Source organism: Epinephelus moara, chromosome 13 (genome assembly GCF_006386435.1).
Source record: "Epinephelus moara isolate mb chromosome 13, YSFRI_EMoa_1.0, whole genome shotgun sequence".
NCBI lineage: Eukaryota > Metazoa > Chordata > Actinopteri > Perciformes > Serranidae > Epinephelus > Epinephelus moara.
The window spans coordinates 7,678,619-7,703,758 of record NC_065518.1 but is presented as its reverse complement, the minus strand read 5'-3'; the positions used below and the strand labels follow the sequence as shown (position 1 = coordinate 7,703,758).

At 40.7% G+C, this 25,140-nt stretch overlaps 1 protein-coding gene across 3 annotated transcripts in view; it reads right to left on the bottom strand.

The window, feature by feature from the left end:
- Positions 1–61: 61 nt before the first annotated feature.
- Positions 62–25,140, bottom strand: part of wnk4a (WNK lysine deficient protein kinase 4a) — a 64,597-nt gene continuing 39,518 nt past the window's right edge. For 2 of the 3 annotated variants that reach the window (XM_050059808.1, XM_050059809.1), the window contains 13 exons: positions 24,889–25,040; positions 24,105–24,178; positions 20,777–20,912; positions 20,238–20,354; positions 15,754–15,909; positions 12,765–12,819; positions 12,348–12,479; positions 9,075–9,943; positions 7,827–7,914; positions 4,821–5,439; positions 4,326–4,531; positions 4,137–4,231; positions 62–3,292 (listed from right to left, as the gene is read on the bottom strand). In XM_050059808.1, coding sequence (XP_049915765.1) covers positions 3,290–3,292; positions 4,137–4,231; positions 4,326–4,531; positions 4,821–5,439; positions 7,827–7,914; positions 9,075–9,943; positions 12,348–12,479; positions 12,765–12,819; positions 15,754–15,909; positions 20,238–20,354; positions 20,777–20,912; positions 24,105–24,178; positions 24,889–25,040 — 2,702 coding nt within the window. In that variant the 3' untranslated portion in view covers positions 62–3,289. The remainder of the gene's footprint in view (positions 3,293–4,136; positions 4,232–4,325; positions 4,532–4,820; positions 5,440–7,826; positions 7,915–9,074; positions 9,944–12,347; positions 12,480–12,764; positions 12,820–15,753; positions 15,910–20,237; positions 20,355–20,776; positions 20,913–24,104; positions 24,179–24,888; positions 25,041–25,140) is intronic. The other variant, XM_050059810.1, reaches the window with a different exon arrangement.

The following is a 25,140-nucleotide window of genomic DNA, read 5'->3' as shown; positions in this document are numbered from 1 at the left end:
ACTATTTATGTGAGAAAACAAGACGGAGTGAAGCAGTAAAGATGACAAACAAGAGCCGTGGTATTTACAATTTCATTTATTATTGTCAAAATTTAATATATGGAGTCTGATCTAGCCACCAAATCTGGAGAGTAAAAATATAAAATAAGACATTGTAAGGGAAAGGCACAGATTCAGCATGGCAGGACAGCAGCAGCTTCAGAAAGCAATACAATTATATATTTACATTCAAAATTTTTGAAATGTCTTTGAATATATTACGAACTTTGGAGAAATCTTACAGGAGTTCCTTTTGCCAGAAGATTCAGTGTGTTGTGGATTATTTTTTACAAGGCAACAGCTACACATTCACAGCTTGGACTGATTTCTCTAAATCCCACAGTGTACTAATTATTATATAACTGTGGGAACATAGATCGTCATTACTGTGATCAAACATAAACTGGAGAATATTCTCTACCTCCCTCATGGGGAAAAAATATAACATCAGCTCTTCCTCGAGTGAACACAGTTTTATCCACAAATGTGTTAAAATGATTGCGAACAAACGTAGAAGTTACTAAAGTGCACGAGGTGCTTGATCTACGGAACAAGCGACAAGTATGATTTTTGCTGGAGCAGGAATTAAGGTTGCTGACATGTATAGTTTACTTGTAAACATGATCTATAAATGCACTCTACTATATACACATGTACAATCAACAGGAAAGCCAGTAGTCTAAAACCTAGGTGGATTTTTCACAACTTATCTATGCAAAGAAATCATTTTTTTTATTATTTGAAACCAGCTTAAGTATTTGAAAAATAAGTCTTCTGCACTATTTAACCAAACCTCCCATTCAAAAGAACAGTGTGTAGGATTTAGTGGCATCTAGTGGTGAGGATTGCAGACAGCTCAAAACTTCTCCAATATACGTGTTTTTACCGGGAGACAAATTATCCACAGACGCCTCTTCCTCCCCAAAACAAACAGACTAGATGATTTTAACCGGTAAAAACCCTGAATAAAGCAGTTTCATGTGACAAATCAGTGTTTTTCCAAAGCTGTTTGGCATGTTGGACACAGGCCCCGAGCCCAGCACCTGCTAATGTGTGCTGACATTTTTCTCTGATAACTTAACATTCCAGACGTTCAGGAGATTTTTATTCAGAGACGAATTATCAGCAGAGGTCTCTTACTCTACAAAATAAATGGACCCGGTGATTTAAAGTAGTATAAACACTGAATAAAGCAGTTTTATGTTACAATTTAATGTTTCTCCAAGGCAGTTTTGCACATTGCAGAAGGGTCGCTAGCCCAGCAGCTGCTAATGTGTGCTCACACTTCTTCTCTGACAATTTAAGATCCAGATGTTCAGGAGGTTTTTATTGGGAGCTGAATTATCAGCAGAGGTCTCTTCCTCTATAAAACAAATGCACCTGGTGATTTAAACCAGTAAATCAGGAGTTTTACGTTAAAAAAATCAGGGCTTCTCCTATGCTGTTTGACACATTGCAGAAGGGTCGCTAGCCCAGCAGCTGCTAATGTGTGCTCACACTTTTTCTCTGACAATTTAAGATCTGGACGTTTAAGAGGTTTTCATTCAGTGCCGAATTATCCACAAAGGTCTCTTCCTCTACAAATGAAACAGTCTTGATGATTTAAACTAGTATAAACACCGAACAAAGCAGTTTCATGTTACAATTGAGTGTTTCTCTAATGCTGTTTGGCACATTGCAGAAGGGTTGCTAGCCCAGCACCTGCTAATGTGTGCTCACCCTTTTTCTCTGACAATTTAAGATCGGGACGTTGAGAAAGTTTTAACTGTCAGCTGAATTATCCGCGGAGGTCTCTTCCTCTCCACAACAAATGCACCTGGTGATTTAAACCGGTATAAACACTGGATAAAGCAGTTTCATGTTGAAAAAAAAATGTGACACTGCTAACTATAGTAGCCAACGTGAGAACACAAAATGGCTGTTTAGATTATACACAAAGGAAAACATACTTATTATATCATATTCCATTCCTGCCAATATATACCTCTAAATCTTACACACTGGACCTTTAATTGGTTGGAAAAACAGTTTTCTTTCTCCAGAAGCGTGAAAACATTTATAACTGTCGTACAGCGTTTGCTTTCTGAAGCAATAACATCTTCATATGTATGCATTGATAGAGATACTATCTCCTTATTGTACTGCTGTGCAATGTGAAAAATCATTTTTACTAAATCTAAAAGTGTCAAGGCTGAGTCTAGAGAACGTGTACGTCATCCTAAAAGATGTCAAAATCACAGAAGAAACCGAAGATGTCCTACAACAAAAGGTTTTCATAACACATATTTGAACTGTACAATGCATCTAACCCGCTCTGGTCCGCCCCTGACAGGCAATGATCAGAGGGTGTTTACTGTGCAGTCAGCAGGTGCTGAGACATCATCAACAAACTACAGCAAAAAAAGTTGCGAGATTATCCCAAAATGTTGCCATCTGTGTACGACAACTGTCAGAAGTGTCAGAGCCTCGCTGTGGTTCACATTACTGTGCTCACATTGATTAACGGCAGTGAATCAGACAAGCAGGAAAACAGGAACTAACTTCATTCTGGGTCAAAGTCGAAGTAAAGTGCCACAGCTCTGCAGCACTTTGTACCATCGCTTGACTGCGTTAATGCTAAAAGCGTGCTTTAAAAACCAGAAGGGCACCCAGATAGCGCAGACCTCCGCCAAGGCCAGATGCCCTGTCTCGCAATGTTAACAAAAGTGAAAAATAATTTGTGTATCTGCCCTGTGATGAGAAATTTAAAAAGGTTCTTCCTTGGCCCGTGCTACACCCTTCCACCAGGTTTCATTAAAATCGGGCCAGCTGTTATTCCGTTATGCTGCTGACAAACAGACAAACAAACGGAGGCAACAATCTGTCTGCAGAGTAACGTGTCAGCCTGAACTGGAGTCGTTTCGTTCTGAACCGTTGGGTCTGACAGTTGATTTACAAGAGAGCAATAATGAACTTGTCATTTTTAACATGAACCAGACCAGAAGGTTTTGTGTCCTTCGGCTACAACAAGTTCACCAGATCTGATGAAGGGCTGAAAACTGGATGTTACAGTTCCTGTGTAAATCCAGCTTCACTGACGACAGTTTATATACACGTTGAGGTAAATGACCACCGGCAGGAGGAAACAGTTTGCTGATCGGTGTGCCAGTGAAAAGTGTTAAAGCGATCCAACTACAGGACGGGTTTGACCACTGCAGTCTCACTTCAGATGAGGTAGTCCAGATATACAGCGTGCTCGGCTGAGAGTTTCTTACTAGGAAAACAAAAAGAAAATAAATACATAAAGTTAGAACAGGATTTTTTTGAATGGAGGATGAAAAATGACCTAAGTATCAATAAAAAAATGAATGTATAAATAAATACAGGAATAAATGAATATGTAAATAAATACATGTACAAATAAACTATCACAGGAATAAATGAATAAATATGTAAATAAATAAATACAAAAATAAATGTACAAATAAATAAATATATAAAAATCTTTAAATAAAAACACGAATAAATAAATACATTTATCTAAATATGTATAATATAAGTCTATCATATAAATAAATAAATACAGGAATAAATAATATAAAATTAAATAAATGTTTAAATAACTACAGGAATAAATAAATAAATAAATAAATAAATGTAAATACATGAATAAATCAATACAGTAATAAATATGTTAAAAAATAAATAAATGCATAAATAAAAAACTGAAAAAGAATACACATTGAAATAAATAGATAAATGCATAAATAAACATTAAAAATTAAACAGGACCAAAATAAACAAACATTTCAGATTTATTTGTACAACTTCCTTTTTTTATTTTTGTATTTCTGTCTGTATGTTTAAGAGGTAGGAGGTCCAGGAGCTTCTTTATTTATGCATTTAATTTTTTATTTCAGCATTTATTTATTCTTTTATAAATGTATTTTTGTATCTATTTATTTATTTATTGATCCATTTTTTGATAATTTATTTATCTATTGATATTTATGTCATTTTTCATCCTCCATATATATACATATATATATATATATTCATTCAAGTTTAATAAGTAAATAATAGTATATGAAGTTTTATTTAATGCAGCGTTCACTCACCATTCTGCTAATGTCAGTTGCAAAGGTGACGCCTTTGCTTGGTTTATCCTGGGAGCCGCTGCTGCTGCCTCCAAGAGAGTTTCTCCTAATGATACCTGGGGAAACAAACGCGCATTTCAAAAAACATATTTAGACATCAGGTTGTCACATAGTCACTAGGTTTTAATAGATGTGGATATTCTGGCTTACCTTGGAGTGGCAACATGTCCAGGCGCTGCAGGCTGTTCCTGCGGGACGAGGAGAAGCTGCTCCCCTTGGACAGGCGGCGCTGTCGACTGGACAGCATAGCAGCAGGAGAGACGATGCCTGGAGGGGGAACCTTCCCCATCTTCTCATACAGCTCCTCGATCTCTCTCTTCTGGGCGGCCTGCAGAGCCTGCACCTCTGTCAGGTGTCTGAACAGAGACACAAAGTGACAATGTAAGTCGTTAAAGGCTGAGTAAAACAGAGTAAAACAATGACACCTTTATGATGTCTCATTTGCGACTGTCTTCTGTTACACCAAAACATTCAGTCCAAAGTTTCACCACAGATCATAAAAGTCGTTTAAAAGAGGGAGTGTCAGAGCTCTGGTCAAAGTTCTTGTCCTCTCCTCTTCTCAGTGTCGTCCTCTGTTTTAGGTTTATATTCTGTCAGTAGCACCTACTCAGTGATGAACTCTGTTTCCTTAGTGGTGTCACTTACTTGTCTCTGAGCTCCTGAAGCTCCTCCAGCATGTCGGAGTCGTCACTGTCCGAGTCATCGCTGCTCATGTAGGGAGCATTACGGTTGTAAGTCATCATCCACAAGTGGTGAAGAGCGTTGCTGTACTGTGGGCTGCCTGCCCCTCCGTCCCACAGCCTCCCCTCCATCTCAGTCGCCGTCACTGAGAGTCCGCTGTCCGCAGACGTTCCCATCAGGCTCAGGCTGTACGCTCTCCTCCGACTCCTCTTCCTCGTCCTCTGTCGTTCCTCGACAATCTCTTCCTCCTCCTCCTCCTCCTCCTCTTCTTCCTCCTCCTCTTCTTCTCTGTCCTGCTGCTGCTCCTGGCTCCATCCCACCTGCCCATCAACCTCCTGGAGGACCCCCGTGGTCGAGCCTCTGTGGGGGTGCGGGTGAGGAGGGGACATGGTGAGGGAGGTGCCCATGCTGGTCTCAGACTCCCCCTGCTCCTCTGTGCTGCTCTCTGATGACGTGCTGTTGCTGTCTGCTGGGGCAGGTGCGGGTGCAGCAGGGGCAGCGCCTACTGGTGCAGCGGGCACTGGGATGTGCATGCTGGGTGTCACCTGGAATCGCCCAACAGTAACTGGTGCAGACTGGACCTCTGGGATGTAGAAGAAGAGAAGGTGTTAATCTAAATACTCTGTGTTCAGATGGAACTCGGGAGTTCGTGTTTACGACACAGGAAGTCGTGAACTCTGAGCTCGTGTTTGATTTGTCCGTGTCGGGCCACTGTAGAAACAACCTGGCAAACTCCTTAGAAGAGGATCTGCTCCGTTTCTAGATAAAAACAGCTCATTTTAAGGCAACAAAACACAACTACTCTTCGTTTCAGGTGATTACACGATGATAACATCAACAGATGCCCCCAAATAGTACTTAATCACTCGCTAAAGTATCTAAATTTACATCTGATATATGGATTTGTCTAAAAAGAAACACATAACATTGATTATAGTAAGTTGCAGCACTCCCTCTACTTACTTATAGTATCCATGAAAAAGAAGCTGGAACATCAGGACGGCCTGTTTATATGAGAGTCAGCCAATCACTGGCCACACAGTAGAGACTGTTCTGTAATCTGATCAGAGCTGATTGATCATCAGAACAAAGCCTCACTCTTTCCTGACATCCAGGGTCTGATCATTTTTTTCTGATTGCTTTGGCACTATCTTTGAAACTATCGGCTGTTTTTGCTAAAACCTCAAAACCTTACAGATCTCTTACGTCTCTTTAAGAGGCTGCAGCGAGCTGAGTTTTGTCATGCCATCTTCTCAGGAAGAGGCTAAATAACGTTTCAAAGTTAGGCTGGATTTTGGCGAGGGAGTAACTGCACAGACATTTCACAAGTCTCTTGACCACTGACCTCAAGATATCTGAATAACAATGCTTTCTATGGTTACTGACAAGTCTCCACTTTGCAGATATGCTCGCTTTATCTTAGTCCCATGAAGTTTTGGGCAAAAATCATGCGTTATAAATGTGTTGTTTTCGCCTACTGTATTTGAATATTTCTGCATACTGGCATCCCTGACCAGTTTGGAATTGTATAAACTGGGTATGACTGGAAAGCTGAAACTCTTGTGGATCCAATAAGCCCAATTTTTTCCATGAGTGATGATGTTAGCTCCCATAGTAACCATTTCAATGTACTGAGACCATATTTTTAATTGACCTCACTGTATAAAATGACCTGTAGTGACCTCAAGGATAATCACAGCCTCATGAAACTTTACAGCCACATTGACATTTAGGGGGTTCCTCATTAGTTTCCAGAACAGAAGTGCTCACCATCCAGTTGCCAAAAAAAAAGCTAATTCTTACAGAAATCGCTAAATTTACTTCTTGGTGTCTTCATGTGGTATTTTGGAGGGAATTTTGACCAATTCTATCACATCTCAACTGGTAAAAAATATTTAGCACCAAATCTGTGTAAAAATGGTATCAACCCCCCAAAAAATGAATAAATAAATAAATAAATAAAAAATGCTGCAACAATTAATTAGACATAATTGAGCATGTAAACGGTCATCATGTACTTCCATCATAACATTCTAAGCCCCTTCACACTCTAAACTTTAAAAGCTTTAATAGGTGCCTCGCCAAAACACAAAGTTAATTACATATTTCCGTTTTCCAAGAGAATCTCTGTATGTGTTTCTTGGTATCACTCCATTTTCTTAAACAGTAATCGTCCTGTGTTGGTGAACACCCTCTATAGAGATTTGATTATAGCAGATAGAACGTCCTGTCCTGATAATTGTGATGGAGTTGTGTACCCGTGTCACGTCCAAGTGACGCAAACAGTTTGAGTCACTGCACATCTGCAGATCATTTCAGGGTTTAAAAATCCTGCAGTGCCTCATTTCACCCACTAAGTGTCCTTCTCACAGTAAACACAGAGGGTGTTTGGGTCAGTGCCCACTGAAACAGAGGGACTCTGTTGAATGTGGGCTTCTGAGGAGGGTATAAACACCAGCGTGGATATGGGAGGAGAGGCCCCTAACGAGCGTGGCCGCTCGCTGATTGGTAGTTGCCGGTGGGCAGGGCGGCAATTACACCTACGTTTGTGTTGGTTTTGAATGGAACATTACACCAGGACCCGCCATTACGCAATGGCTCCTGAGGCAATGCTAAAAGGTGATAATGTCACCAAGGATACGGCGCAGAGAAAGAGAGAGGGAGCTGAAAACAACCTCAAGAGGTAAATTGGCCATAACCGAGACATCAGGCTGTATTTAGACCTGATACATCATAAAAAGGAGCAGAGGAGAAAAAACTTGTAACATGTGGCTGTGGGTGCATTTGTGTGTATACACAAGCGTGTGTGTGTGTGTGTGTGGGTTTGTTTGGGGTGCAAACATAAACATCATACAGTGTATGTCATTTCCCAGCCCTCCCAGCCCCCTGGCCAGTAACATACAACACATGAGGTGTTTATGATCCAGACTGCTGCAGGAACGTGAGAACATGCACAGAATTATTTCTTACCAGGTTCAGTAGCGGAGGCTTTTGGTTTGGGGGTGCTGGTTTTTATCTCAGGTACAGTGGAGTGCAATGGAGCGCTGAACGATGATAACTGTACAGGGAGAATAAACACAGTTAAAAACATATACAAAACCCGACTTGCTTTTTCATCACAACATTCCGTGACCTCATATTTGTCTTTGTTTCCCTGTGTACATTTTTCTCTTCTTTTGCTCCTATACTTATCAAACGTAAAAAATGTTTATAAATAAGAAATATTAAAAAAAAAAGGTATACAAAAGGATGACATCCAGACGATGAACATGAGGTGCTGGACAAGATATGATGCATAAGACGGAAAAACAGAGTCCGCACACTGGACTATACTGCCATGACCATATATTTAATTTAATTACCACCACGGTGACATTTTGAGCTAAACGCTACAATGCTAGAATAAACATTGTTAGCATCAGTAATACAGCAGTTTGGGTATTGGCCAGACATGACTGATCCACATGTTTCAGTTGTCAGTAATGGTATGTTATATTATTTTAAGGAGGGGAAAATAGGAGCACCCATATTGGATTGGTAATCAGTATTGGCAGATATCCTGAGTTGAAGGATAGCTCAATAAATCAAAGAATAGTTCAGTCTGTAAAATGTCAGAAAATAATGGACAAAGCCTGCATATTTCCCAGAGCCTAAGCTGACGTCTTCAGATACCTTGTCAAAATCCAAATATTTTAAATTTACAATCACATAAAATAGAGAAAAGTGCAAATCCTTACATTTAAGAAGTTGTCATCTGTAATTGTCTGTTAAAGGTCCAGTGTGTTGGATTTAGCGACATCTTGTGGTGACGTTGCAGATTGCAACCAACTGAAACTGATCCCATGTGCCAAGCACGTAGGAGAACTAAGGTGGCTGATGATAAAATGCAAAAAGTCCCTATCTAGAATTACTCTTTGGTTTGTCTGTTCTGAGCTACTATAGAAACAAAATGGCAGACCCTGTGGAAGAGGATCCGCTGGCTATGTAGAAATAAACAGCTCGTTTTGTGCTTTTTGTTTTCAGGTGATTATAAACTAATGCAAACGTGGTAGTGAGTGTTATATTTAATTTCTGCCAATCTATCCCCCCCTAAATTCTACACACTGGACCTTTAATCAATGAATCAACAAATCGTTTCAGCACTAATTTGCATGCACAGAACATTATATTAAAGGAATATCGGCTGAGATAATAAACAGGTAATTTGAGGTGACTCACAGTGCTTTCTGGGCTCTCTGGGGGAGACGGGGAAAAATCTGACATGGAGGTTGAACTGGAGACTTCTGATTTGGGTTCAGCCTGGACTGGAACCTGTGCTGGGTACGACTCCACATAACTGTGGTGGATATTCTCCTGGGTCAGGCTTGGGGGACTGGTGGGGGGACTGAAGAATTCAACCTGCTGCTGAGGCTCCGGAGGAACCAGTGGAGGAGTGGAAGGCAAAGAAGGTGGAGAGACGTGATGCGGCCAGCTCGGATGACTGCTCTGAGGAAACCCGGCTCCGTCCATCACAGGCGTATTCTCAGGACTGTGGTAGACGTTGTTTTGTGCTGGGATGCCCACAGTAGGGTAGGGGACCTCAACTGATGAGGTCTGATAATGTTGTGGGTAGACGGAGGGGTAAGCTGACTGTGGGGCCATGGGAGCTGGTAGCTGGGGGTGGAAGGCTGGATAGGAGGGCATCCCCTGCGCAGGCAGGCTCGCAGGAGGGATGAAAGACTGAGCCATGCTCATGGCCATGGAGATGACATTAGCTAAGGAAAATAGGGGCTGCGTGTGGGGGGGCCACATGTTGGGATGCTGAGGGGCAGGTGGGGACATGGTGACACCATCACTGTTGCTGGGGCTTGGGGTCTCATTCAGAGGACTTGGAGAACCAGGGGCTGGGGAGGGAACAGAGGGGAAGGTGGGGTTACTGGCTACACGTGTGAGGGGAGGATGCATGCCTGGTTTGGGGGACCCTGGAGGGCCTGGGTACGGGAATGGGAAGTGACTGTGGCCCATGTATGGCAAGTGGTAGTGCTGGTGGTGGGGCAGCAGAGACGCAGGGTTGTGATGGTGGTGTTGTTGATAATGAAGAGGAGACCCTGGAAGACAAAGATTAAAAACAGTTTAAATCTGTAGTTTGAGGTCAGTCTTTGACATAAACTGTGCTGGAAAAACATGTAAAATAAAGTAAAAAAGTCTCTTAATGTCTACATTTAAAAGTTCTGTAATTATAATTTATTTGGATCATTGGCTCCTCCATCATACTAAGTAGCTTCCCATTTGCAAATTACATTATCTGCTGACTTTAAAGGCAACCAACAGCAGATACATGGAGAATAGCTAGGTTAGAGCATGCTGGCTAACATTAGCTAAAGTTACAGTTAGCTTGTTGGCCACTACGGCATTGCTCTTGACTAGTAGAAAGTGTTCTATAACATTACATCATTTATTTTAGGCTAAATCGACACCAACTGTCAAAACACATAAGTTACTATCATGTATTATGTGAGCTGGGGAAGTAATTTGGCAAGCTAGCCAACTAACATATGCACGCTATTTTGCTAGTGATTGCAATAGTGAGCAAGCAAGCTAAGGTTAGCCAGCTAGCTGTAACTAAGCTACACTGCATTGATCTGGCGTTAGTTGCTCCGTAACTTTAGCTGATAAAATAGTTTGCAAACTGCAAGCTAGCCAATTAACATATCCACCAATAACATTAACAAGCAAACAAGCTAGCCAATTAACATATCCACCAATAACATTAACAAGCAAACAAGCTAGCCAATTAACATATTCACTCAGATATTATTTTGCTAGTTATAACATTAACAAGCACGCAAGCTAAGGTTAGCCAGCTAGCTGTAACTAAGCTATGTTGTATTGATCTTGCATTGGTTGCTTTGTAACGATAGCTAGTCTGAATGATTAAATGACCTTCATCACAGCAGACAGTATTTTGCTACATTAGCTAGCTAGCAATTTGTCTGTGTTAGTAAGCAAGCTAGTGTTGGCTAATATTATCCAGCTAAAACCACAGTAACATAATGTATTTCACATGGCAGTGTTTCCTGTAATGTTAGGCTTTATTTTAAGCATCAGGGGGACATTATGATATGGTGCACTAAATTTAACACACACCCACACATTTAACACAACGGCAGCAACAGTGTGCTGATCCGAAGTCAGTCCACAGGCTGCTAGAAGCAACCAAGAAAGTCGGGGCAGGTCCCAGCTTTTAAGTTTGGTTACAACCTGTTCACCCACTGGCAATAAATAAATAATACTAGTAAAAAGTTACATACAGAAGCTTTAACTTGACTAATAAGTGTAACTTAAAATGACACCCCCCAGAACTGGACAGAACTGATCCAGAGAGACAAGTTAGATCACTCATTCTTCCTCTCTGCTCAGGGTTTGGTGAGTCTAATTCTCCCTGCAGCCCCCTGCCAAGACATACGCCATGTGGAGCATAAATCTTTTCCGCACTTTCAAAGAATGGGTTTCCATGGTGAACAAAGACGTTTTGTTCAAAGCAGTATCCGACTATAATTGCATTCGTAAGCTGGAGCAGTTGTACACCAGGCTTACATGGCTGTGAGGGATTCAGCATCAATAGAGCAAGGCTTGTGCGTATGACATTTTCGAGGAGTTTAAATGAAACACACGTGTAAGTGTGTACAAAACTTTTTTTTTTGGGGGGGGGGGTGGGGGGGGTCTGATTGTGAGATTATAGTCGGGATTTCTGCATCACTCTTTGGGGAAAAGTTCAGGATGCCAATATTCTAGCCCCATCCATTGATTCGACATTTACCTCAACAATGGCTCCACAGTTATAAACCACACCTCCTGCTCCTGATGATGCAAACCAGCCTCTACTTTTTCCATGCTGACGGAAACATAGGTGAGGCAACACTCTATAACAGTGGCGGGTGGCCAAGAGGCATTGCATAAGTGACCATGCAGTGGACATGCAGCAGAGAGAAGACACAGGACAAGAGGGGATGACAGTGTTCAGATAGAGGGGACATATGGTGGGGATGTGCTCTTTAATTGACTTCAAATGCACCTCCTGTTAGGAAGGAGACTCTGGTGGGGGGGGGGAGGCTTTCTTGGAAATTCTGTAGGAGTTTTTGCTGGCAAACAGATGTTGCCGACTATCACAGCCCTGGAGAAAAGCTCATGCTTTACAGCGACAGCATTCACAGCTCCCTAAAAGCCAGAAAAGCGCCCTTCAGGTGAGGTAATTACCCAAGAGGCCCTGCTGCAAAGCAGACACAGACGAAGGCTTTGAGGTGTGGGGATGGTGGATGGCGCCATGCGAATGTCTGAACAATACCAAGAACGGGCTCTGAGAAGGGGAGGGGAGGGTTTATGAGGTAGCCGAGCTTTGCTTTGACTTATTCTTTGCCAAAGGACTGTAACAATTTTTCAGTGTGCTGAAACAGTAAACAATGCTGGGCCTCTTCACGGAGGGACCAGAGGGAGGGCCGCAGGGACATTTACCTGGGGCGTTGTGGAAAGACTGTGAGCGTATTAGAGGTCGCCCAGGTGAAGTAATGTCTGCACTGAAGACGTCTCCATCGGGGCATGGGAGAGAGTCACACACCCCTACGCTTGGGTTAGCCACACCGAAGTCTACGAGCAGACACACACATGCATGAACGAGTCACCATGCACACACACACACAACCATCATGCACAGGTAAAGAGATGCAACAAAGAAATGCAAGTTAATGTGGCAGGCTGTGAGTCTTTATGCAGTTCACACACACTTGATGTTACTTGGTGAATTTCAAACTCTAAAGATATGATTAAAAAAAGGCAGGAGGGAAAATCTTAAGACGTTTATGTCATATCTAATCTCCAAGAGCATCAAATTATCATTTTAATGGTTAAATTAAGACCAGACATGAGACTTACCAGGCAGAGAAGAGGAGGAGTGTGTTCGAGGCAGGGTGTGACTGTGCAGATTGGGCTGTAAGAGAGCACATGTGATAAAACTGTGATTCTGGAATGGAGAGTACTGTGGTCAAATGAGGTCAGTTTTAATTACATAGCTCCAGTTCACAAAATATTTCATGACACTTTTCATATAGATCAGGTTTAAACCACACTCTCTAATCTATAGAGGCCCAACATTCCCCCATGAGCAAGCAAGGTGACAACTGTGAGGAAAACTCCCCTTTAACAGGTAGAAACCTCAAGCAGAACCAGGTTCTGGGTGGGTGGCCATTTGCCTCCATCGGTTCACTAGTACTGATGTGTTTTGACCTACATCTATCATGTCTGTTGCTGCTGAAGTGTCTTTAAAAGGGAACTCAACTTCCATAAGACTGGGGACTTCTAAGACTCAGATGTAAAGCAAAACCAATGCAGAAGAGGCTGAGTTGATATGAATTTTAGCAGGGCTGCCCCCTAATAGTCGACCAAACATTAGTCGGCTAGAGGGGTTATTAGTCGGCAAGATTTCATTGGTACCTTAGTTGCAGAAAATAATATATATTAGGAGCTGTGCCTTATCAAAACAAATCCAAATCTATATAACTGGACCATGTGGGAATTTAATTTGAAAGGACAGACACAGGAAGTGGCCATGCCCAGCAGTCAGACAGGAGTCAGGTCGATTTCCAGGGCTGGTCGGGCAGGAAATCCAAAGTGTGGGATCATTTTGAGAAGGTGAAGGTGATATGTAAGCTCATCTTCATTGGTCGACTACAAACATGACGTATCATCCGAAACATGGAAGTAGCTACATGCCCATTAGCTTTAGAGATTAGAAAATATCTCAGTAACTTTAAGATTGAGTGCCACTGAATTTTGTCCAGACGTTCATGATCCCGTAGTCAAATGTTTCAAATACCCAGTGAAGTAACATGTTCTCCATGGTTTGGCACAGGTGTACTTTGTGTTTAGTGCTAATTCGCAAAAGGTACAATGCTAACAAGATAAATTAAAGGAAAACATCATCCCCAAATGATCAATCGTATATCAGTTACTCCCCCGTGTTACATTTTGTGTGAAAAAAAATCTGATTTGCCTCCGAGGTGAACGAGAAATCCAAACACGGAGAAAATTCCTCATGAATTGAACTCATAGGGGTCCACGTTGAACAATAGTATAACTCTATCAAAACATATGTTCACATACTCTCACACAACTCATGCAGTATAATCCAAGTCTCATTTATCCAGTTGTATACTCAGTGCTACTAAATGGAAAATGAAACTTATCCATACTCTATACAAAGCCAGACTCCATTGACAAAAACAGTCATTTAAGCTCACTGAACACATGAGTTGGTGGTCTACCGGTGCCTCGATCAGTTAGTTGGTTTGTGTTACTGTGTGACTTTGGTGTTGTAAAGGGTTAGTTCAGATTCGCCCAAGTCACACTTTTAGATGAACAAACTAACTGGTCGACGCAGCAGTTGACCAGCAGCTCTTGTGTTCAGCGACGTTAAATTACTGTTTTTGTCAATGGGATCTGGCTTTACGGAGAGCTTCAACTTTAGCTCATTTTCTGGGAAGTGCTGAGCATACAACTGGATAAATGAGACTTCTGTTATACTATGCCAGTTGTGTGAGAGTTTGTGACGAATGTTTCAATGTATTGCTGTTGTTAAACGTGGACCCCTCTGACTTCAATTCTTCAAGACTCTCTGGGTTTTTGGATTCTTCTATCACTGTTTTCTTCAGAAATCCAATGCCACAGTGGTCGAGTAACTGATATACAAATGGTAATTTAGGGGGTGAACTATTCCTTTAAGATCGTGAAAATGGTAAACAGTATACCTGCTTTACATGAGTACATTAACATTGTCATTGTGAGCTTATTTGTCCACAGTATCTGTTCCTAAAACTCTGAATAGCACCCTCTCTCAGAATAACAACAGCCAATACAAAGACAGACAGATGAGTCTCTGGGCTCGTGGGTTTCTCCCAAACTCGAGTAGTTTGGTCTGTTTTTTTGGCTGGACAGTGCTGGGAAGAGCAGCCACAATGAGTCTTAGGGGATGTGGTCCATGCAGTGTTTATAATCAGGTGCTGGAGGGGAGCCAGGAGAGATTTGTCCACAGTGGTTCAGGGTAATTATGTCGCCAACGGGTCGGAAACATGGTGAACAAGGTAGGTAGTTGGCTGTAAGGGTTTACTGCACTCACTTGTGCCACATGAAACCACACTTTATTCTTTCCTCCACCATTTATGAACATCTTAGATCATTTTTACAGAAGGGAACAAGGAGATTTTGTTCTGCGTGTTCTGCAGAGTGGAACATACCCTGGCAGAACAAACACTTCCTGACATACTGTATCTGATTAGGTCATATCATGTACAAGATGGTACGGCTCTGATTGAGTCTTTTTTTTGGGGGGGGGGGGTGTTCCTGGAAGTCCTCATTTTACAGTTTCACAGAATCTTAATTCAGAGAGGCTTAATAAATCCAAACATAAATTATTTTACCCATTCGATGTGGGCAGGAATGCCGGAAAGTTCATTATGGTGTGAGCACTGGAAAGGATTTGTGGTTGCGGGAACAAATAAATGGGAAAAAACAGAAGGCATGGGGTATGTTTCCACAAATCACAGGGATTTATGACAGCAGTGCTTTTAGTAACATTATGCTCTGAATGAAAGAACTACCTCAGGAACACTTAACCTTGTGTCTTTAAGGGCACGTCTCAGGAGGGACTGTGGACAGTGAAGAAAGCACTTTGAGGTTTTTTATTCCCAGCGTAGGAAGCCCTACTCTACAGCTTTCCATTTGGAACAGATTTACAGGCATGCTTTAGATAAGCACAGCTGGACTGACTGTAGCTGATGTAATTCATAATCATCAGACAGCACAGTCAAACACTCACTTCCTTTGTTCTCAGCTAACAATGCTGTAATGTGGAGGTGTTGCTGCTGACCTGTGAGGACGATAGCGAGTTGACCCCGTTGTGGAGAGCAGGCTGGAGGACTCGGTGCTGCTCCTTAGCCATCAGAGCCTCGGCCCGTTTGATGATGTCACCAATGCGGTGGATGAAGCCCTCCTTCTCTGATGGCAGGATGAACTCATTGTGCACCTTGAAGTTAAAAAGGACAATGATGGAAAGAGTGTTTAGATATTTAAGGAAAAGCAGCAATGTCTCATTGAGAAATACTGTTTTAAGTACAAGTCCAGGGGCTTCATTACAGAAACTTCCTTCTTCTGAAATCATATCCTAAAAACCCATGAAAATAGCAGAGGACTTATATTTTGATTAGGTTTAAGACACTTTCACCATAAAAAGATGCAAAAAAGGCACAAATTGGTGCATAAAAATTCACCAGAATGATAGAAAATCAAGTGTTTGACGCCGAAATTTTCCTTAAGGAGGACCCAAACCCTCTATTTTACATGTGTCCCCACAGTGCATGCACTTATCCCTGTACCACCTTACAAAAACAATTATGGTCAGAAATCATTTTCTCACACTAACACTAAGATCTGGAACGAGATCCCGTACAACATTAGAGCAATAACCTGCATGTAAACACTATCTGATGGAAGGACGTACCTGCAACCACTGATTTAAATCTAACATCCCATTTTGCTCCCTCCACTTAAGTCCTCTACTGTGCATTGTCTACGTAGCTGCCTATGTTTTGTTGTTTTGCCTCTGCTGATTGTTTCTGTATTTATTTCGTATTATAATGTGTTTTTTAAAGCGTAACAGGAACCTGCAGAAAACCAGTTTTTAAGTGAGTCAGGCCAGTTTTAACTGGGACACACACTGTTACTTGTGTAAATAAAATGAATGAATGAATGCACATATGTATTTATTGTTCTTGTTTCTTTTGTTGTATTTTTAATTTTTTAACTTTAATGTAGCGTTTACATTTTTTATTTTATTTGTGCTTTTGTAATTTTAGTTTTATTTATATGTTTGCCTTTTAGGAAAGAGATACTTTATTAATCCCAGAGGGGGATCATTAAAACTAAATTTTTTCACAGATCCAAAATACACACACATGCACAAACACGACCTATACCTACACCTCGGCAGTGCCCATTTTACAGTGTGAATATCCATTTGTAAACGACACTGGGGTGCCTTTTTGGATATCTGTGTAGGAAATATTAAAAATCTTAATTCAAGAAGAAAAAACACCCACTGAACTTATAGTCCATCAGATCTTCTCTATATAAAATCCTTAACTGCAAAGTTTAGATAGCAGAAGTTCAATATTTTGCACTAATAAGTAGAAAACTGAAGATGCAAAGTGGCAGAAAATGGAAAGTAAAAGTACCTTGAAGCTATACTTAAGCACAGAACTTGAAATGTACTTTCCACCACTGTAAAGGAGTAGATAGAAGAATACATGCTTCCAAGATTACAAGACATACTTGTTGTCTCTTTGTGTGTCCATCTATGAAACCACCCAGCCACCTCCCCTCACTAATAGTTATTCTTGGAAAAAAAACATAAATCATCAGTTTGTTAGAAGAGCTTCTGAGTTTTGCATATTCATGCAGTTTCGAGTGCTGTGAATTGTGGGTTGGGGCGTGGTGACTGTACCCTGTCAGCATGGCATAATTCACCTCATTTAAAACCCTGCGCTGAGAACCACGGGGGCTGCTGTGATGCCAGGCGCCCGTGCCGCGCCAAGACTCCGTAAACAAAAGCCCACTGTGTTTTTAAGAGTCAGGAAAACAGTGTACATTCAGTGGGGAAAACGTGCTGCTGCCCCGTCATGCCTTGTTCGCGCAGGCTCGTGCATGTGCGCTGAGAGACAGTAACAGGGGGGATGGGCTGCTCACCTGCGTCACGCACTTCACAAAACATTAGATATATTATCAGTCAGAGATATGATCGACAAACAAAAAGCCGTTAACTGGAAGCAGGATGAATCATGTGTGCGTGCAGCTGAGATAGAGGAATCTGTCTGACTTTATCAGCTGATAACTGAGTGACTTCATTTATTTATTTCTGTATCCTATAAAGTTCTGGATGATTTAGCCTCTATTGAAGACTGATTAGCTCCATTGTTAACCCTTTACGCCCCTTTTATTTCTTAATTCGGCTTTAATGTGAAATAAAAAACTTGTGCTGTGTAACAGTATTCTTGCACCATTCAATCAAATGGAAATATCAAAGATGTCTTGTGCAACATTTTTAACATGTTTCAACAAAATTCAGACTGACATATATGGTAACTTTGGAAACTGTGGACTCTCCCCCTAATCTGAATAAAGTGAGTAATGAGTTTGTAATAACTTTCCCAGGCTGTGCCGGTGTGTACGTGGGAAAGCAACAAGTTAAAATGACCACCATGCGGTTTCTTTTCTTTTGATATCTTACAAATGAAAACTTAAATGTAAGTTTTCATTGTAAAATAGGAGCAAGACACACAGACTTTGAGGTTGTTTTGTGTCTCCTTGTGATTGTTTTGTGTCTCTTTGAGGTCGTTTTGTGTGTCCTTGTGGTTGTTTTGTGTCTCTTTGTAGTCATACTGTGTCCCATTAAGGTCATTTTGTGTCTTCTTGGAGCAAGTTTGCAGGGTTTTTTTTTTGTTGTTTTGCATCTTCTTGTGGTTGTTTTGTCTCTTTGTATGTCTCTTTGAGGTTGTTTTGTGTCTCATTGTGGTTGTTTTGTGTCTCTTTGTAGTCATGTTGTCTCACTAATGTCATTTTGTGTCTTCTTAACGTAAGTGTGTGTCTTTTTTGGTTGTTTTCTGTCTTCTTGTGGTTGTTTTGTGTCTCTTTGTAGTCAGATTGTGTCTCATTGAGGTCGTTTTGTATCCTCTTGAAGTAAATTTGTGCCTTATTTGGTTGTTTTGCATCTACTTGTGGTTGTTTTGTGTCTCTTTGTAGTCATATTATGTCTTATTGAGGTCATTTTGTGTCTTCTGGACGTAGGTTTGTGTCTTCTTGTGGTTGTTTTGTATCTCTTTGTAGTCAGATTGTGTCTCTTTGAGGTCGTTTTGTGTCTTTTTTGGTTGTTTTGTGTCTTATCAAGGTCACTTTGGGTCTCCTTGTGGTTGTTTCGTGTCTCTTTGTAGTCATATTGTGTCCCATTGAGGTCATTTTGTGTCTTATTGAAGTAAATTTGTGTCTTTCTTGGTTGTTTTGTGTCTTCTTGTGGTTGTTTTGTGTCTCTTTGTAGTCAGATTGTGTCTCTTTGAGGTCATTTTGTGTCTTTTTTGGTTATTTTGAGTCTTATTTAGGTCACTTTGTGTCTCCTTGTGGTTGTTTCGTGTCTCTCTGTAGTCATATTGTGTCCCATTGAGGTCATTTTGTGTCTTCTTGAAGCAAGTTTGTGTCTTCTTGAAGTAAGTGTGTGTCTTTTTTGGTTGTTTTCTTTCTTCTTGTGGTTGTTTTGTGTCTCTTTGTAGTCAGATTGTGTCTCATTGAGGTCATTTTGTGTCTTCTGGACGTAGGTTTGTGTCTTCTTGTGGTTGTTTTGTGTCTCTTTGTAGTCAGATAGTGTGTCACTGAGGTCATTTTGTGTCTTCCTGAAGTAAGTTTGTGTGTTTTTTGGTCATTTTGTGTCTTCTTGTGGTTGTTTTGTGTCTCTTTGTAGTCGTATTATGTCTCATTGAGGTTATTTTGTGTATTTTTTGATTATTTTGAGTCTTTTGGTAGTCATATAATGTCTTATTGACGTCATTTTGTGTCTTCTGGATGCAAGTTTGTGTCTTTTTGTGGCTGTTTTGCGTCTTCTTGTGGTTGTTTTGTGTCTCTTTGTAGTCATATTGTGTCTCACTGAGGTCATTTTGTGTCTTCTTGAAGTAAGTTTGTGCCTTTTTTGGTCATTTTGTGTCTCCTTGTGGCTGTTTTGAGTCTCTTTGTAGTCTTTTTGTCTGATTTTGTAGTTATTTCATGTCACTTTGCATCTCTTTGAGGTCATTTTGAGTCTCCTTCCTGGTCGGTACATGTTAATTTTGAGTTACATTTTGCAGATGAAAGCCAGGGGGGCCCAGTAGGCTCATGCAGTAATCCATGTTACTACTGTCCCGCTTAGTTTTAAGCATTGAAAACAATTCTGTCACTGTCACTTGTGACCGATATATCTGCAGTTAATAACGTTCATTTTGAATATAGGATCAGTCAAAGAGCTCAAACATCTGCCAACCAAACAATTCTTTATTTTGCTATTACAGAAATTTCTTTGGGTTTGGACTCTATCACCAATTATTTATTAGTTAAAGCTTAAAAAAGGTCCACTGGGGGATATCCCAGATCTGAATCTAATCAATTGTTACTTGATTCAGAGGCTAGTTTAACATAAATCCAATACCATTCCAAGCTTGAGTAAATAGCTGGGACAAAAAGAAAGACACCCTTGCTTTTTTTAACCCGACTAGTGGTTTTATTATTGACACTCTGAATATGGAACCTGTTGATCATTAAGAAGCAGGAATGACTCACCATGACAGCAGCGATGTCCTCAGGGTTATCTCCATCCAGGTCAAACTTGAAGGTCACCATCTTGTCATTGTGCGTCTGCAGCTGACACTCCACCACCCGGTCCACTTTATCAGAGAGCTGCAGAGACAGACAGGATCAATGGTAACAACAGGGGTCTGTTTACCCTCTGAAGTTAAACACAGGAGGAACAATGCGTTTTTGTATGTATGTGTGCGTGCGTGTGAGCAAACGTCTACTGTATGCAGTGTGTTTATATGTGCACTGCACTCTTTGCACCACTGTATGCACATGTGGTTGTGCATGATCTGTTTGTCTCTGCCTCCAGTCCAAACACGCTCGTTAAAAGACCGCAGAGTGTCCTGATCAGAAGAGAAATGTACTGTGGTTGCCTGGGGAAAAACTGATAGCGTTGCATAACCCGGGTGGAGCTTTACCGCTCGCTCATAAATAAAATGAATCCGCTAATTCAGTCATTAAAACCAGATTTATTTGTTTATGATGAGCTGTTGCAATAAAACACAACTTTTGATTTATTGTACCCCTGTGATGCGCAGCCTTGAGCGCGCCCTCCTCCTGAACAGCTTCCCAGCAGTTCGCCTCGCAGCTGTTTTCTCGCCCTTCTCTGATAGGCCCTCGTAGCCATCACTCAAACCTGAAGTCACATCGGAGGCATAGCTGAAGGGAAATAAATTATACATGCTACTGGTTAGAAAACACGCCAAGGAAACATTCCACTTTTCAAAGTAAACTCATCATCTACAACAGAAGTGAACTGAACATCCATCACGGCTGATATATCTTAGCACCACACATAATAATAAACAGCACTCTGAGATGTCAAATAAAGTCGTGATGTGTAACAGTGGCATGTCTCTTGGGTGTAAACAGCAGAGTTAAACAATAGAGTTCAGCGAGGCCTGTTCAGAGTCTATATGAAGCTCCAGAAGAAGCAACGCGCCCATGTGACTTGTTGTATTTATACAATGAATGAGTTTTAGGTTTCAGAGAACTGGAGAACATTCAGCGAATTTTATAAAAAGCTTTGGTTCAGCTAATTGCGTCTCCTGGGTCTTTTTGGATTGCTGCGGTCACAGACTCCCCTCTCCAACACAGGCTGCAAACATTTACAGGCCTACCGGTTGGCAGCGTCCGCCTGTCTCTATTTAAAAACCTCCAGCGCAAAGCGGGTAACTGTGGTTCAAAGTAAAGCCCGTTTTCACCTTTAAACACTGAGGACATGGAAATTAAACAAAATAGTTTGTGTTGATATTGCAAGCGATGATGAAATGCAGCTCCGCTCATCAGTAATCCGTGGCTTTTCTCAGAGAGGGAATTAATTAATGGATCCTAAATAGTGCACGCCTAAGCTGTTGTGAAACATTATACCCAGCCAGACTTGACATTTGTTGCAATCTGCTATGGTCAAGTCAGACAAACTGACAATCAAGGAAGACACACTAAATAAAGCAGGCTGTGTTTGTTTTATAATACTTTGTAAATCCCACCTGTATTCTAAATAATGCACGACATATTCTGAACTAAATTAACTGTATTTAAAGGGTAACTTTAGCATTTTCCAACCTGGGCCTTATTTTCCCATGTTTGTGTGTCCAAGTGACTAAATGGAACAACAATTTCTGAAACTGGTCCAGTACTGAGAGAGCAAGCTGCAGCTGGCAGCAGTGAAACAGGCTGCTTTGTAACCATTCGGGGCCTTTACACCCTCAACGTGCATCGACTTCAAGCGCTTGTTTTTGCCACTGACAGACTCAGATGATTATTTTTAGTGTCTGACAAAGTTATGGAAAAGATCCCAACAAAGATAGACCTTTCTGTGAAAGAGTAAGTCCCTTTCCTTTTCCTTTTTGTTTAACCAGAAACAGCCAAATTCATCATCGCCAAACCAACCAGACTCCATTCAAATAAACAGTCATTTTAGCGCGGCCAGAGGCAGCATATTTTCACATGTAACTGGGTGAATTAAGGGTTAATTTCAACCAAACCAGAGTTTGTGATTGTTGGAACAGTGGAGAGACAAATAAAGACAGCTTCTGTGAGTTTTATTTTGATTCTGTCGGCTTTGAAAAACTGATCTTACTTTACTGGAAAAGCTCTATTGTTGTTTTTTGTTGTTGGTTTTTGTTTTGATTTTGGTTTTGTTTGCTTATAATTTGCTACTTGTCTCACGTGTCATTTTTGTCAGGGATTGTGTTTGTGGAATTATTATTTTTTATTTTCTGTAAAAAAAAAAAAAAAGGAAACGTAACTGTCAATTGTCAATTTCACTGTTAAATGACTGGTTTCCCAATAAACATATTTGAAAGATTCTGTCGGCTTTGAGTGAAGTGTCTTTTATGATGAGAAGATTACAGTTTATTTAAAGGGAGTTTGGTGATAGTGATTTCAGGGTGGTTTCTGGTCAAACAAAAGGATCTTACTCTTAAACAAAAAGGTCTATCTCTGTCAGGATCCGTCCTATAATGTTGTCAGACCCTTACAATAATAATCAGAGTCTTTCAGTGGTAAACACTTTTTGTACTTTTAGTGGACGTACTGACGGTGCATAGTTGCCCATAAGGATTACATTGCACCTTTTTTCCTGCTCATAGTGGACCAGTTTCAAAAACTGTTGTCTCCATTAGTCACTAAAGCCCAGTTCAGACCAAAGATTCAGGACGAGATGGGTTGAAACATGCAACTACTTGCAATGCGCCGTTCTGCAACGTTCTAAAAACCTGCCGGTTCACACCAATGCAACTAGATGAGATGGTGTATCACCTCTATGCAACAACTCTGTTCTGATTTCCAGCTTTTCAGGCTTATTTTGTGGCTGAATATAATTTGTAGCTTCCTAAAATATGAAACATTGGAAAGTACGGTCCAGTTTGACAAATTAATTTTGAAATCTAACAATTTTGACAATTAATTAATCATTTATGGCAGGATTTGCTGCTTATATGTCACTGTAAACTGAAAATTTTAGTTTTGGACAATTATTATTATTATTATTATTATTATTATATGTTTTTAATTAATTTATTATTGTATTATTATAATAATTACTGTTTTACTTTTTCCATAATTATTATTATTATTTTTTATTATAATTTTTTCTGTGTGTGTTTTTTCTCTGTCTCTTCATATTATGTTTGTTTATATGCAAAAGAAGCATTGCAATACCCTGTTATTTTTGAAAATGATGCCTCGCAATAAAAAAACACATTTAAAACTAGTTTTGGATTGTTGGTCGGACAAAAAAGCAATTAGAAGATGTCATCTTGGGCCACAGAAAATGGTATTTTTCACTATTTTTAAAAAGAATGTGGACTAAACAATTAATTCACAAATCACAAAATAACCAAGAGATTAATTGAAAACAATCATTATTTTGCCTTGTTAGTGAGAATCACACCTCAGGTTGTGCATGGCGACAATAACATTATAAAACAATATTATAGTCTCTGAACAGATGATGGAGCCCAGATGACAACACACACACACACACACACACACACAATCTGCTCTCATGCCAAGAATAAAGCCGCTCTCTCCCCAACATCCCACCAACATGGAAAACAGGGCCTCCACAACATCACACAGAGACCTGCGAGGGTCCGCTCTGCCTCACTGCAACAAAAACACAGAAGAGTCTGTCGATTGCCTCGAGCTTGTTGTTACAGCCCCGCAGATGTGGAGGAGGAGGAGGAGTTATAGAGGGAAGACCAGACATTTCTACTGGATTCACATTGATTTTCAGGCCTCCAACTCAAATAAAGGAGGGACTATTGAACTCCATTGTTCGTTGGATGTTTAAAAAAAAAAAAAAAAAAAGCAGAGTGAGGAGAAAAGAAGGCTGAAGAACGTTACCTGTCCACAGGAGAGTTGAAGCCACTCGGGAGCTGCGAGTTACCGTGCTCTACGTTGTTGGATACCGCGATACTCTAAAAATAGAAATAAAGGAAGTGGTGAGGTGAAGTTGGATGAAAGACTTCCACTGATTTCTTCTGCTTTTGAAGATTTAGTACAAGACAGTAGCCAGGAAACATTTTCACACATTTTCCACATTGTGAAATTTAAATGTAGAAGTATTTAATTTACTACAAACCACTTTTTCTGAATGTGGCATTACTTATGAATCAATTAACCATTAAATCCCTCAATCTGACTTTTCATCCGGCGCCATTAGAAGGTTCAAAATCCAGTTTTTCCAACACTTTGGTTGCATGTACTCATGGACGAAAGGCTTGTGCTGGTGACAGTGCAAGATGCAAACATTAATGGCTGTAAAATGAAATGCTGTGTGTTGACTTTTAACATAAGATGGATAGAATAGTATTGCTGAGTAGGAAAATAATTAAACTATTAAAGCAGATTAAACATAGGGAATTCTGGGTAGTAATTTCTCCTCAAATAACTAAGAATTATCTGTGATTATTATGGAGTCAGAATTGTTATCAGCTTTTCTTTAGGCATGATTTATGTCCTCACACCTAAAGGTTTCATGTACCGTACTGTCGGGTGTTACTTTCCAACTACACAGTGTTTACACAACTCCCTGTCAGCTCTGTATTACACTGAGTAATGTTGATGAACGAGGTCTCGTGAAGTCCTTCTCGCCTCCACCCACAAGTTTTTTACTGAGGTCACTCACCGAGGGGAAGCGGAGGGCTGGGACTGGGGGGCCGTTTGCAGTCGGGGTGCTGTTGTGTGTGGCGGGAGGGGTCGCAGGCGCGTTGAAGCTGCCGGCCTCCAGCGGATCCTGAAGCCCAGAGGAGCTCAGATAGCCGTCCGTCTCACAGTCAGCTGTTATAACAAAGGGACGTTAGCATGTGACCAGCAGGGGCCTGAGTGACTGACACAAACTGTACCACACGCACACACAACTTGAACGGAAACACATGCA